Genomic DNA, 15,813 nt, shown 5'->3' on the forward strand with positions numbered 1-15,813 from the left:
TTTTTCCCCCACATGTACAAAATGTAGGTAAATCAATAGTGTCAGTAAGTCGCCGCCAAATAAAATTCACTCCACACATGCCTTGCAGCAAAGTCCCTAATAGTCCCCTTCTCTGCATGTAAATGACCTCCTGTTCTGGATCTTTGATTGCAGATCAATGACTGTTTGCTTTATTTCAGCATTCAGAGCTGGTGAACCACAATGCCACAGGGGCAAATGTTGAACAGAGAATTTACAGGTTTACTATTGAGCACTTTGAAACAATAAAGCTGCTAGTGAGCTATTAAACAAATGAGAAAATAAAGTGACTGCTGTGGACTGAGATTAACATGATAGATACAGTGTCGAAAGGTGTAATTATTCTTTACTGACACAAACGTTTAGCCCCCAGAGCGGAACAGTGTTTACCACAAATACTGCCACCACGCTTGACCTAATCAGTGGCTGAGATTTACCTGACTACACTGAAATACATTGCAGCTTATTTCTATGTTGGAGCTTATAATTTCTAGCAGTTCTCTCACTGTGTATGCTCATTTTTTTTTAAGTAACCAAGACTGTTCATAGTATTATAACTCCTAAATATACTATTATGATAACAAAAAAAGAAATAAGAAAACATGGTGAACCACAGCATCACACATATCCATAATTTATGGGGGACTTTGGTTCAATTTTTTGAGTTCTGGAGATTTAGACTGCATTTGATCATTTCTGTCCAGCATCTCTTTGTTACATTAACAGCAGACATAGCAGGCAAGATCAAATTACACTTTGTTGCATTGTTGTGTTTTAATATGGCAATAGTTAGTATTGTAATAGAAGTGCAAGTTACTCATGCCATGTTCCCCAGTATAACCACAAGTACTGGCTTTTGAATTCGACATTTGGAATGCATGACCAAAATCAATCCAAATTACCCCAGAATGTTGAATTGTGATTCTTTAGACCAAAATTAATCCACAGTTCTTTGTAAATGAGCGACACTGTGAACAATCGCAATGATTTTCAAAAGTTTTCATGATCCTTAATTAATTTAAGCCATATATGAAGTATATATGTTTTAAATACAGTGCCATCTGAGAGCCTGGAGCTCATATTCTCACCACATATACCGAAATCCCCAATTTCTTTGCAGTTTTAGATTGAGAAAGGTTATTCCTACACTACTGAACTAATTTATCTCTTTTATGAAGCGGTGAAACAGAGTTACAGTGTTTAACTGTGGCTATACATAATGTTTCTGGTTGATTGCTATAAGCAGAATGAACTACTGACCACCAACAATAAATTTTGTCCCTGACCAAGCTTCTAAATTTGATTTCCAGATGCAGTTACTTGGACAGATCAAATTTCTCTTTCTGGTTGTGAAGACAGGAGATGCTAAATACATATCTGGTGAATTACTATTTCAAAATCATAGCTTTAAAATTCTGCTTTGTTCAAAAATAGTCCGAGGACTCACAATCGCTATGACCATACCTAATGTAGGATGGATGTGTATAATTACAAGGTGGGGGACTCCACAAACATATACGTAAATGCACAACCAGACTAGCAGGGACAATAGAGGACAGACTTAGCCATTACTGCCAATTCCTGACTGCAGAAATATGGCAATCTGTATATTGTCCTGCCAATGTATTAAAGCCATGAGCTGCATTCCAGGTCTTGATTATGTGTGTACATGTACCACTGTCTATGCATGCGAGTGTATGCTGTACATATTGCATTGTTGGCACACATGTATTCATGCACTGATGTGTGTCTCTTAGTTATGTGTGTATAGGTGAGCGTGCATATTAGTTTGTAGTCCTGCTTGTGCGTGTGTGTGCTCTAGCTGGCATGTCAGCTGATGTCCCCAGTAATCCAGCAGTGGGCCTGTTGTGGATTAGTAGCAGGCTCCAGGGGATGGGAATCCCATTCCCGTTTACAGCTCTCCCTGGCAGGAAGAAAGGCAAGGATGCCTTCTCTCCCCTGCCTTCACACCAGTTGGAGCCTGAAGGTGTGTATGTTTGTGTGTGTGTGCCTGAGTTTTTTTGTGTCTCTGTGTGTGAAATGGATGCTTGTGGATGTGTGTGATGTGTGTATGTTGTTTAAGATTAATTGGAGTTTTCTTCCAGTCTTATTAGATTACATTACATCTATTTTACACAAGCACAGATTCAGTTGGCAGCAAGGTTATACATGAAGAATATTTTGAAAAGTTTTTAATCTAGCATCACTCATATGTGTTTTTATTCAACATAAAATTTTGGTGACTGTAAAAAAAATGCATGCAATTTTATGTAAAAGTCACTTTCTCGTGTTGTTGCCACCAAAGCAGAGTTATACAAGTTCCTTTTCCCTTCTCCTAATACAAAATGTCGCTTCCTTTTCTTGCTCTTTCTGTGGACAGAAAATGCTGTATCTATCTGGGGATGTCTCAGAGATACTTCTGCAGAAACGTCACAGATGGGTGGCGATGTTTTCATAATGTCCACCTCAGACACGCATATTACGTGGCAACAACAAAAATTTTCCTCGCAGTTGGACTTGTCATGCAAAAACCATCCAACACAAGAGTTGACCTCGTGAACTTTGAGATACAAATTCACCTTCTCCCCTGTGACAACTTAAATGCCACCTTTCTTCCACCCAGAGAAACAAAAAAAACAAAGAAAAACATTTGTGTGTGTGTCTGTGTGTGTGTGTGTAACTGGGACTTGCAACTTGATAGCACAACAAAAGAGCTGTGGTGGCAAGTCCCCACGCAGACATTATATGTCAGCATCACCGTCATACTGTTAGCTGTCCCAACTGTACAAAGCCATCCTCAATCAGGGCACCTAACCAAGGTCAGCCTGGATTAGCCGTTAGTAACCCTATCAGGTCCAGCACAATGATTACAAAGCCCAGTGACACTGGCTGTCAGCAGACTCTTTCTAGGCAACCCTATCTGCCCGACCCTTGGCTACAGAGCCACTGGAGAGGGTTAGTCCATTTCAAATTGTTCCCCCTTTGTGTCTCCCTTTATTTCCCCCTTTGATTTTCGGCAACTCATTTCGTTCATCAATCAGTCTGTCTGGATGTGTGTGTGTTTGAAACCCATGCTGCACATAATTCCTATAATTTGTGGATTCTTTTTTTTTCTTCTTCCTCTTCCACATAGCCCATTCTTTGTGTTTGTTACTTCTGAAGCCAAAAGCCATTCCACCTAAATCCCCCAGCCTGCAGATGAATGAGCCCTGTAGCTTTACGCTTTATAGACCACATAACATACTCTGAAATGATCATTTGTAAAATGGAAATAGTAAGAAGACTTTCATATCTAACAGTTTTGGTTTAATCATCGTGTGACTTGTTTAAATTCTACTCTGTGTCGTATACTACTTCATGTTGAATATTCTGAATTGGTGAGACAGTGTTTAGTGAAGAACCTCTATTCTTGCAGTTTGCAGCACAGCACTTGGGAGGCATTTTCCCCATGAATTAGATAGCAGCCGCATTGTTCGACATGTCTTACTAACTCAGACAGCATGTCAAAATAAAAGCAAAATAAAGACTTGTGTTTCAGTACAAGCACAGTTGTTGTTTCCCTGCTTTTCTTTCTCTTTTTTTCAGGAGGAATTACACTTCAAGCCCATCGGTTTACTTCTTCACTTTTCCTGCCTGAGAACAGTTTCCTCCAACATGCATGTCAGTTAGCAGCATGTCAGACAAATCAAACCTATAAAGAAAGAGCTTTCTACTGATTTAGTTTCTTATAAACAAGAAGAACAGCAACAACAGCGCTAGCAGCATAATGTATTTGAAGCAACGTGGCAACCGATGTTCTCCACTTCAGCACATCAGAGGCGTCCCTGTTTCAGTCACCCTAAAGGTACCCGTTTACAAAGTGATAGGGCTTAGGGTTTTTAACTCGGGGCGAGGGTCTGATTTGAAACCCCCTTTGCTGCCAAGCACATGGACGGCTGCTGATTAGAAGAGGGTTGGCAGCAGTGGGCAGATGCCAGGCGGGGAGAGAGACGACGGCCTGTCGCCAGCCTGCCACCCAACCCCTCACATCAGCCATGAGTTGCCCCCTCCCTTACTGACCCCTCCCCCTCAATGTACAAAAAGAAAAAGGGAACGAGACGAACTGTAGTAGCGCATCAAAATTCAACAATTGTGACACAATGACAGATAAACAAAGTCGTGTACTTCAGCATTTTGGTTTTTTGTCATTTTTTGGGTTGTTTTTTTTCAAACTGATCTCGGGAGTTTTGAGGAGTTGTTTTGATCACATAAAGCTCAAGTCTGCTCAGCTAACTAAGTTGCTCAAGGAAAGATCACAATGCAGTTTTTCTGCTTTCCTGTGCACACCCACGCACAAACATGAGCATAAAAAACACACATATGCTGTACTTTGTGCAAGCTTGGGATACTATACATTCTTTCTCCAGCCCACAGAGAATAAAATATTTTGAGCTTTTTTAACGTGTTTCTAAATTTGGGATTATAAATGTTGTTAGAGCATATTACGCTGTTTTTTTTTTTAATGACACAAGATTAGATGAGCAACAATGACTGCCCAAAGTACAAAATCACCAGTATGAGTCCAAAAGAGACAGACCACAAGACAAAAGCTGCTTTTCAGGGAGGACAAACTCAGTGCACTCTGCCTTTAATCATTCTGCTATATTCCAGACTCAATTGATTTTACATCAGCTCAATATGACTACATAACAAGTCCATTTCTAGCTCTTGCCATGCACCTAGAGCTACGGATAATTACAGTAAAGGAGATACATCCATATTTCTTCATTTATCCAGCTGCAGCTAACTCTTCCCCTAAATGTACACAATTAGTGAACACAAGCCTCAATAGTTGCTTTCATTGCGCACCATACAAATAAAGTTTACAGCAGCCATATCCCAGAGGTTCAAGAGTGTATGAAAAATTAGAAATCAATATTAATTTAGTCATTTATGTTGAGAACAAATATCATGACATAAAGGCTTTATCCTTTAGCTATTTAGTTTAACTCTGAGCAATTTACTCTATGAAAAGAATTAGCTGCTGGTAATCATTGTTACAAGTAACTCTGCCACTTCATTGTTATTTAAAGGTAAATTTTGTTGAGGGGAAATACTGGGAGAGAGGAAATCAATAATTGTTTCTTTTATTCATAAGGGAAGAGAAGATTTCTTATAAAATATCACCTGATATTAGGCTATCATCAGTGAGCAGAGACAATACAGCTACTTTTAGCCTTTAAACAATCATTTGCAAAAGCATCAGTTAGTTAGGCCTGAAGTCTATTTTTTTTTTATAAAAAGGTATTGAATAATAAAAAGAAACACAAAACATATTTTTTGTGTATTATGCTTTTGTAATTATTAATAAAAGTAAAGATAGCACAGGTCTCGGCATCACAGCAATGCAAATAATTTGAAATAATGTATATGGTCCGTGGAAATGGTGTTCAGGTACTTTTATAATGGAGTCAAGTAAACTGGCGATGTGTTCAGTTCATATTGAAAGGTCCACATCATTTTCCTCTCTGCTTCTGTCTGACCTCATGCTTTTCTGTTCCTCTTCACTACTTTAATTTCTGTTGGATCTATAAGGTCTTTCTCTGCCTGTCTCTGTCTACCTCATCGCTCTGTCTATGTGTCAATCATTTCATTCCCATCTCCTGTATCTTTATCAAGTTGGGACTAAAATATCTTTGGAGCCTTTCTGAAACTGAGACCTGGAATGCACTACTGTGGAGTTTAACATGCGCCCACATAGACACACACACTCTCACAGACACACAAACTTATGCACTTTAACCAGCTATAACAGGTGTACTTTCACAATACCAAATAGACACAGACTTGCATTTACAATTTAGATGCACGTGCATATAATTTAACCATCGTATATGCCTTCAGATATAAAGCCTCACAGACCATGCATACATATACACACTTGTTGGTACAGTACTAACAATTAGCCCATGCCCTGTGTGTAGAGGAGACAGTGCCCCCTGGTGTGGGCCACTCAGTACTCCCGGTCAATAATATCTTGACCCGATCTATTTTGAGAGCACTCATTTACTCTTCTGCGATTGATTACTCCTGCCTGAAACATGGAAACCAACTGCATGTGCAGAAAAAAACACAAGCCGTTCTGTAAAATTCACATAGATCATGAAATAATTAAGGATGTAGTAAATAATCTGTAGTTCTGTAATCTATTAAACAATATATATCTTTGTCAAACAATAAAACAATTTAAAAAGGTACCTATAGTAAAACTTTACTTATATTACTCTTATTTTGTATGTATTTCCGGGAACAGAGTTTTTAAAAAGTGTTCTAGAGGTCCAGCTACTATGGAATTTTAGGACAACAATGTTAGGTCGTGTCGATTTTAAGAATAATCAAATGTAAATTTCTGTTGAAAAAAAAATGAGAGTAATACAGCATGTGGTTAAAATCAACAAATGGTAAATTGCCTGCCTTATGCTATAACTGTATGTAACGGTATAGTTATATGGTGTTATAAACAGTATTAAAATGTGAAAATACACATTTTGGGCAACACTATGTGTAAGTGATTGATTTGTTCACTTTTTTCTTTAAAAAAAATATGTTTAATGATTAAATATATGGACACTTTGAGTAATTTATAACAGATAGTTGTTATTATTTTTATTAGTATTGGTAGTAGTACCAGTAGTAGTAATATCCACATATATAGTATTAATCAAAATTTACTTCTTTTACATTAGATTTTATGTTAATTAGGTGTGAGGCCTATATATAAATTATTCACATGCTAACAGGCCACCTGTTATAGACGAATTAGTACAAGTGAAATAAGTTAAACTGATGCCCATATAAATGCACAAACAGATCACAAAACATCACTATTTCCCAGTTATTATGCCCCCAGAACAGACTGTTTTTACAACACAATGCAGCGAAGGAATAAGTAACTTATTAGATGAATACACATTCATTTGAACCAATCCAGGCTACACTTTTTTTCCGCCAACAGCTGCCACCTCGACTGTCTGTTCCAAAACTGGTTTCAGGTTGTCGCCACGGCGTGTTGTATCTCTTTTCTCCAACAGAGGTCATAATGCGTGTAATCACAAATGACTATGCATTAATTAGCAAGAAGACAGACCTAAGTGCACACAGATATACTACAACGCGTACAGGTGAGCATCCAAACGCACTGACCAAGTAAACAAGCTTGGTTGGAGTTGGTGGTTAATCTTGGTGTCTGCATAGAGGAAACACCGCCCTTGATGAAGCGACAACAGACCACAACCTCCTATGTAATTACTGGTGATGAATGAAATTGTAATAATAAGCGGAGGCCATGTAGATGCGCTAAGTAGTGAAACTTCGGGAGCGGTGTACGCCTCCCGCAGGCCAGAGCGCGCACTGCGTGAGGAGCGCCTACATATCGGAGTACACATACGTTCATGGATGTGTCGGTTTGTGAACTACAGGCAAAATAACCAGCTGCAAGTGGAGAGCATTGGCCATTTTATACTCTCGCTCCTGTTCGATCTCCCTCCTCAGCCTTTCCGTTGTTATTGGATTGGATTTAATCACACAGACACCGTGTACCACAGTCAACTTAGTTTTAAAGCAAAATAAAACGACAAGAAAAAAAGTACTGTCAGTAAAACAGATGAACTTTTATTTCACCGCCCTTTCTGCGCATGTCATGTGCTGCAAAAATACTCAGCCTAAGAAGCCAATTAAATTGGATTTAACCGTTTTTGAAATAATGAAACTGAAACGGACGTTGCGAGTCGACTGTATAATCATGGTGAATTTCTCTTGAAACAAATGGAAAATGAGCTATAACTGCAAGGCTTGGACTTAATAATTTGGGATCACTATAACATTTAGTTGGAGGATATGTCTGATACTAAGGGGGTGAAAAAAAAGTTTTAAATAGCCTCATTCCAAGTCAAACGTCTATTCATAGGACGGACGGACGCTACGATTTGCCGTGTGGATTCTTTGGTTATGTTCCGAGGCTCCATTTCTATCAGACAGAAAGGGGGCGGGGATGGGATATTCAGATGAGCCGGAGTGACAGCTCCTGTTTCCCCCAATGCTCTGTGTGTCTGAAACTCCACTGGCTCGTTCCCTCCTAACTCCTCACTTCATAGTGCTGCGTACTAAAAACATCGGACGCTAGGGGATCAAGACGCATGCCACATTGCCTCTATGTGGGCACTTTAACAGATCTTTCGGGGGGTTTTTCCCAGTAAGGGGGCAGTGGAGGGAGGCCTTTTTTTATTTTCACTCTCTGATGACTGTTTGCACGGCTGATTATTGAGTTGATTGTTTATTATTTTGGCCGCTGTTGTCCGCCGCCTTGTGCGTTTTTTTTCCTCCCCCTTTTTGGATTCGGCGACCTAACGCGTGCTCACCAATGTCCTATCCTCAGGGTTACCTCTACCAGCCCCCGGGCTCTCTGGCGCTGTATTCATGTCCGGCTTACGGGGCCTCGGCTTTGGCCGCCCCGCGGAACGAAGACTTGGCGAGGTCGTCGTCTGGCTCAGCCTTCAGCCCATATCCCGGGTCAGCTGCTTTCTCCGCTTCGGCCGGTGCAGGCTTCTCCACTCCACTGTCATACTCCACGGATCCAACCACGGGATTCCCATCGTACATGGTAAAACATCTTCTTTGTGTTTCTTTATGATAAAGCTTCCGAGAAGGCGATTGTCGGCGTTTTAAAGTCGCAGGCGAACAGCGCCGATAAATCGGTTTGCGTTTTCTTTTCTTTTTTTTGTCATGATTCACTCCACAGAAAGTAGTTGCGGAACTTTACCATGGAGTGCTATACATTCATATCTGGTGGCCTCCTAGAGGGGTCCTCGCTATAAAAATCTTTGACCCCCTTGGCTTAAATGGGATTTTTGATCGTGAGCCGCAGATTGGAATGGCTTTATTGACGCTTAACACTTCCTGCGCAGTTAATTGTATAAAATGGAATACCTAGGATTGCCTTTTAAGCGTCTGGCTTCTAAGCATCGACTTTATGCGCCATAGAAATCGAATATAACACAAACTATGACCCTTTTCTTCATCAGCCACGCACTAAAATCAGGAATGGATGGGGTGGTATAATTCTTGGTTAAATAAACTAAATTTTAACACGAAAAGCATGACTCGCAATGTTAATGACACAGGGCACCTCAAGCGTTCTAGGAAAGGTGCACATCAAGTGATTCGCTAATGGGATTTCTAATGCTGCAAAGAGACGATATGTTAACACATTGGAGCTGCCACCATAAACAAAAAGCAGCCACTGAAAGGAAATGAGTTGGTTAATAGGTGATTAAAGAAAATTAAAATTTCCTTTTTGTTATCTTAACTGCTATATAAAGGGGAACCCTGTTATTAGTTAATCCGATAATGATCCTAACCATTAGTTAACCATTACTCCTCGGCTTTTTGTGGCCTGCTTTTGCCCACGATGTGTTCAGCATGCCTGTTTACAATTAGTCCTTTTTGATTCAACCCGACAAGTGGGTTAAACCATAACAACAATAACAACAATAATACTTAAACAATTAGTTATTATTTATGCTTTGTTTATATGAAACAGTCCACTGCATTCCGAAATCCTGCGACGATATTTAAATCACTTTATAATATATAATTGATATAAAATGAAGATAAAATCTGGTACTACTTTTATATTTGAGTCCCGTCATTTTTCACTTGTTTGGACACGTTTTTCAAAAAGGAATGGTTATAGGCCTACTTTTTTAAACACTGTTGAATAAAGCATGTACAGTTATAGCTACTTATGATGTAATTTTTGTCTTATCATTTATTATTATTCGTCAAAATGTAAAGTTTATATATACATATAAATTTGTAATGTCCAACGTATAGGAAATTGTTTTTCAATATAAGTCACTTTGTACAAGCCACATTAATGTCAATTTTTTTTTAATTCTTTTTAATGTCAGTCTAACTCAGCTCAGCTCTTGACTTTTTCTTTCTTTCTTTTTTCCTCCAACTTTTATCCAGTCCTCTCCATACGACGCGCACACCACAGGCATGGCCGGGGCGTTGAGTTATCCCCCTTACGGGAGCCCAGGATACCCCTTCCAGCTCAACGACCCGGCTTACCGCAAAAATGCCACCAGGGACGCCACGGCCACCTTGAAGGCCTGGCTGCAGGAGCACAGGAAGAACCCGTATCCGACGAAAGGAGAAAAAATCATGCTGGCAATTATCACCAAGATGACCCTGACGCAGGTCTCTACTTGGTTCGCAAACGCTCGGAGGAGGCTCAAGAAGGAGAATAAGATGACATGGGCACCCCGGAATAAGAGCGAAGACGAGGACGAAGAAGACGGGGACGGCGAGAGGAAAGAAGTGGAGCGCTCAGAAAAAACCCTGGATAACAGCGAGGCTTCAGCGGAGGATGAAGGTGGGGTATTATCCGGCGACCAGGTCATGATCAATTCAGAGTTGGATGGGAAGGAGGGGGTGCCCATTTTATTTACTTCACAAGTTATGTGCTGCACTGCTGCTTTATGTCAAAATATCAAAGAGATGAAATTATAACTCAGTTACGTGAATTATAGTTCTAACACACACACACACATATATATATTTTTAAAATTAAAATGTGTTTGCAAGACAGTCGAGTCCACGAACTATTTAGGTAGCCACGTTGATTGATATCAATTTTTAATGAAAAACGAGGTTCTAAGACTCAAGCTACACGTAATGACCTGTTAGAAGGAACATTTTATTTTCTTAAGCGTGATTAATGACAGGTCACTGGCAAGCAGACACCGAGCATAGCAGTAGCCATAAGTGGTCTCAATAAAACTAGACTGTTAATATTGTTACGATGAAAACGTCGACGTGCATGATTATGTAAAAAAAGAAAAAGAAAAAAGACAGTACAATTGTTATGGTATAAAATATACATTAAATCCAGCCTACTTTATAAATGATGCATGTACCACTATTTAAGTAAGGCTGGATGTAAAGGATTAACGATTAATGGACTTTATAAGTTTTATACAGTTTACTTTTGAGACTTTCTCACTTTCTTTAACATTTCTAACCCTTTTCCATTTATTTGCATGCTCGTCTTAGGCATCAGCTTGCACGTAGACACCCTGACGGACCACTCCTGCTCGGCAGAGTCAGACGGGGAGAAGGTCTGTGTGGGCGAGCTTGGCTCGGAACAAGCCGGCGACAAATGCGAAGAGGACGGCGAGGACCCAAACCGCGACCAGCGGGCTCAGCTTTCACCTAAACCCGTCACGTCATCGCCACTGACCGGAGTAGAAGCTCCAGTTCTCAGTCATCACCATCACCACCACCACCACCACCTCCACCATCTCCACCACCTCCACAGCCAACGCGAGGATTTAGCACGGAGCCTCGTCAGTAGCAACAATATTAACACCAATAAATCCTCCTCATGCCTTGACAACAGGCCTTCTTCGGGAGCGCCTCCTAACCCCACGGTCAAACCCAAATTGTGGTCGCTGGCGGAAATTGCTACCTCGGACCAAAAGCACCAACATCAGCAACAGCAACTGGGGCAGTCAACTGGGCAACCAAATTGCCCCTCCTCCAGCGGTGGACTTCTCACTTCCCCAACGCCTTCCGCAGCCTCCCCGGCTGCCAGTTCGCCCTCCCTCTACCCGCCCCCCTCCATCCTCGGAAGACCTATTTATTACACTTCACCCTTTTATAGCAATTACACAAACTATGGCAACTTCAGCCCCCTGCAGGGTCAAGGGATCCTGCGGTACACTAATTCATCTGGAGTGAGTCTGGCTGCTGCCGCCGCCGCCGCTGCCGCTGCTGCTGCAAACGAGGGTCTCAGTTCTTCTCAGCAGGCTCTGGAGGCCAGCACAAACCCCAAACACAGGCCAGACTCTCCCCTCGTTAAAAATAATCCAAACCAGATTGTTGTTGAGCAGCAGCAACAGCATTTCAGAACCGCAAATTTAGAAGCAAAGAAAGGTACGTAAAATATGACGCGGTAAAAAAAAATCATAATAATTAAAAAAAAAGAGAGAGACTAACTTATGAAAACTTATTTAATCTAGTGTTGAGTCCTAAATTTGTATTTTAATTCAACCCTGTAAGGAAATGGCGCCATGCTGGAGGTAAAATGAGCTCACTTGTTTCCAATGCAAACTAACTGATTTTCTTTTTCACTTCCATGTGTCACTGCAATGACACCAAAGCATGATCTGAACTCTTTAGCCTTGTTTCGGGAAAGAAAAAAACAAAAACAAAAAAAACAAATAGCACCAAAACAGAACAAATTGAAGCCTTCATATTCAAGCGATCTTTTACAAGAAACAGCTAACACGACGTGATTTTTCATTTGTGCTAAGAAGAGTACATTTTAGGACTGAATATGAGACTAAATGATTTATTAAGTTGGACATTTTTCAGCGCAGTAAGGAAATGAACGCGCACTATGGCCTGTTATTCGTTTTCATTGCAGTAATCTCCCAGAGTAATCAATTTATAATTGCCTACCAGCCCTTAAAAAAGAAAAAAAAAACTACGCATATTTTGATCTTTCCGATGATCCCACGGGATCATAAGAATCCGGTGACGGGGTTTCTATTTGCAACAATCTTGCCTTACAAAGCAGTAGGGATATAACATACAAGCCAATTGCAAACAAAACTTACAAGATCGCGTCTACAGATACACATTAAAACAACACTATGAAGGACGGGCCTGAAATAAGCTTATCCATGCGCTCAGACACGCGCGGGCGCGCGCGCACACACACACACACACACACACACACACACACAGTAGGCACCCTGTGAATCCAATAAGCAGACAAAATGTTGCCATAGTTTTGAGCAGGAATCCTATTTTTAATGCTTCCTGTGTGTGCGCGCGCGCGCAGCGGGCCCAAGACCTTATCTTTCAACCTGGAATAATTCTAATTACACAGAGTCAGCCAAAAGCAAACAAATGAGTTTGTTTGCTGTGTGCAGTCATCGTGGAACTTCACGTTTTCAAATGTCACTTAGGTAGCTGTGGTGGTTACTTTCCTTGCGCACATTTAAAGCTTTCCCTACATGCCGACGAATAGCTTAAGGACGTTTTAGTAGCAGTATAAGCAGAGACCCCCCCCCCCCCCCCCCCCCCTCATTTTTAATGAGAACTTGCAGTATAGAGGTGTTTTTGTTCATGTTTTCTGTGGTGGTGGACGAAATTGATCATTTGATCGTGTGGGACTTTTTTTTAATTTCCATGGTCTGCAGGTAGGTGTCACAATTGCTTTGACTATAAAACGACAAAGGACGCCACCCCTTAGCCTCACGTTTTAACCCACATAACCTTTACTCCAAATCGGATCTGGTGCCACCATTTAGTCGGAATGACAGCTGCTACCGCTTTCTAAGCCCCACGCAGACTGGGACTTTTTCTTCAGCTCACGTTTGTCAGAATGTTATTGTATTATTTCCGCCGTTCTGTTTGAGGCAATTTGGACGACAATTACATATGCTGGTTTGAAACCGATCTCCCATTATATGTGATTTACATGTTATTTCTCAGGTTCCTCTAGTTTGCTTATTTGCCACGGTATATTATTTCAGTATATATTTACGTGTGAAAATAAAAACTAAAATTTGGCCTGAAACCGAGGTGTCTTGGGGACGCAAAGTGGACCGAATTGAACTGAAGTGAACTTGAGGACTTCAAAGTGGAATAGCCTACATTTGATATTTATTTTTTTAAAAGGATGGCGAAACGATGCCTATAATTTATGCAAGTTGTATTGCAAAAATGGGAAACTGACATCGTCCGTTTGTTTTGTAAATATATATACATACATATATATATATATATATTATGGACGGTTTTTATTTGAAACGCATTTGGGAAAAAGGCGACCCAATCTTGTTATCAGGAGTACTTTTACTAATTTATATCTTTGAATGTAAATAAAATCAAAACTCGCTGGTAAAGATATACTGGTGGGGTATTATATCCATTATTCAAATGAGAAAATATTAAACTGTTTTCCCAACTATTACATTCATCTTTGGCAGTCTTTCTTTTAGTCATAACACTGTTTAACCCTGTTGCATTTTTTATTCCTTTTTTTTTTTATTCTTTCTGCTCATTATTCTTTTGTTTTGTCAGTTGCAGATGGGAGATGTTTGATGAATCTCACTTTTCATGAAGATTATGAGTTCTCACAGATTGCACAATCCATTCTTTCTAAATGGACAATCATTTTCTTTTAAAGCGTCTGGTCAGGGGATCTCCCTCGGTCACATATTCAGGACCTTGATGGGGATAAACGAGATGCTTATTTTATTTCATTTTTCTCCCAGCTCCCCTCTCCCTGCCACACATTTATTTTTCAGTGTGATTAATACAGCCGTGGGACGCATCGGGCATTATGGGCTCCCAGCGGGGCCGTCCCTGGAGCTTTTTAGCCTGGTTCAGGATGGGTCAGCACTGCCTGCTTCATTACAGCACGGCATTGAGCAATCCATAAAAGTCTATCTAAGCATCTGCCAGCTCCAATGGGCTGTGTGATGGGCCCTAATCGGACAGGCTTTTCACTGCTTTTCATCATGGCTGGATATTATATCACACAGCTAACTGAACAAATTAGAAAGAAAAAAGGTAGTCTTTAGTTATTATTATTATTATTCTAATTATTAATTTAAATATTTTTTCACCTTATTGTGATATAAGGTATGAAATACTCAAATATACAATATTGACATCCTCCAAGAAGAGGCCTCCATCATTGCTCCCAGCTAGACTAAAAGCTAATCCTTCATTTTCCAGTTGAATTTGTGCTTTGGAGCAGTCCAAATGTCATGGGACCCCCACCCCTCCCCATACCAACGACGTAATATTTAGCTGCTACCAAGGGAGCAGTGGAGGGTAAACCTACCTTAACTCACTTAGACCACCTTTTAAGTTAAAACAAGTCTTTGTGACATAAATGCATACTTTGCTCAAAGAGTAAATAGTGTTACACTCCCAGGATGGTGTAAAAGTCACCTTTGGATTATTCATGAAACCATCACTATTTTTTTTTCAGGTTCTTTGGTTCATCAGTGCTGTGAATTGAAATATTTTATCATTTACCTCTACCTCACTAACAGACTGCTGCAGTAGACGGAAGACATGAATGTTATAGCACCTGGCCAGTTTCTTCCTCAGTCAAAATGCTTTCATTAGCAGCTGATTTATTGAAATGCATACTTTATTCTCAGGTGGGCTCCCCCAGGGACGCGCACTGTTGTCAAATAGCACCGGAGGCAGTCTCGAGAGCACATAGGGGCCCTGCCTCTCACTCGCTTTTTCTTTCTGTCACCTGCTGCTGCTCCCTTCAAATGTCAACATTTGCTTGCAATAAAAAAGTGTTATTGTTTCATTCAAAAAAAAAAAAAAAAGAGAAAGTGCTCGGCAACCAGTCACCTTTGAACACATGAAAAGAAACTTCCACCCCTCCTCTTTGTTTGACTGAGAGCAACGGCAGGTGAAAATAGGAACAAGGCGGCCATTGCACATGACAAATTTCAAGCTGTGAAACCCCTTATGAAACAATTGTGAATTTATGCCACAATTAGTCACAATTGTGCAGAGGAATTCCTGACTCTTTTGAAATAGCTCTTCTTTGGTCCACATCCATTCAGACTATTTGTGGAAGAAACTAGGGTAACCTTGACACAGCCTCGATATTGATCCTCAAGGGCAAAACAGACGGTTTGCTTAGTACCATAAAGCAATGTTTTAGTGTCGGGGAATGATTTAAACTAATCTAGATATTCTTTTAGT

At 40.4% G+C, this 15,813-nt stretch overlaps 1 protein-coding gene across 1 annotated transcript; it reads left to right on the plus strand.

The window, feature by feature from the left end:
• Positions 1-8,249: 8,249 nt before the first annotated feature.
• Positions 8,250-14,042, plus strand: irx2a (iroquois homeobox 2a). The gene is made up of 3 exons (XM_085291111.1): positions 8,250-8,656; positions 10,027-10,432; positions 11,113-14,042. Exons 1-3 carry the CDS (start codon positions 8,417-8,419, stop codon positions 12,000-12,002), a joined length of 1,536 nt encoding a protein of 511 aa, XP_085147237.1. The 5' UTR covers positions 8,250-8,416; the 3' UTR covers positions 12,003-14,042.
• Positions 14,043-15,813: the final 1,771 nt, after the last annotated feature.

Source organism: Mchenga conophoros, linkage group LG11 (assembly GCF_057382185.1).
Source record: "Mchenga conophoros isolate Kocher_MC1m ecotype Shallow Benthic linkage group LG11, M_conophoros_male_GT1.1, whole genome shotgun sequence".
In the NCBI taxonomy this organism is placed as follows: Eukaryota; Metazoa; Chordata; class Actinopteri; order Cichliformes; family Cichlidae; genus Mchenga; species Mchenga conophoros.

What these genes read in the sequence shown, in the direction of transcription:
- irx2a (XM_085291111.1), top strand. Translation starts at nt 8,417, where the DNA reads ATGTCCTATCCTCAGGGTTACCTCTACCAGCCCCCGGGCTCTCTGGCG. An exon ending in CGGGATTCCCATCGTACATG is followed by an intron (nt 8,657 to 10,026) that starts GTAAAACATCTT and finishes ACTTTTATCCAG; the next exon opens with TCCTCTCCATACGACGCGCA. An exon ending in GGCTTCAGCGGAGGATGAAG is followed by an intron (nt 10,433 to 11,112) that starts GTGGGGTATTAT and finishes TGCTCGTCTTAG; the next exon opens with GCATCAGCTTGCACGTAGAC.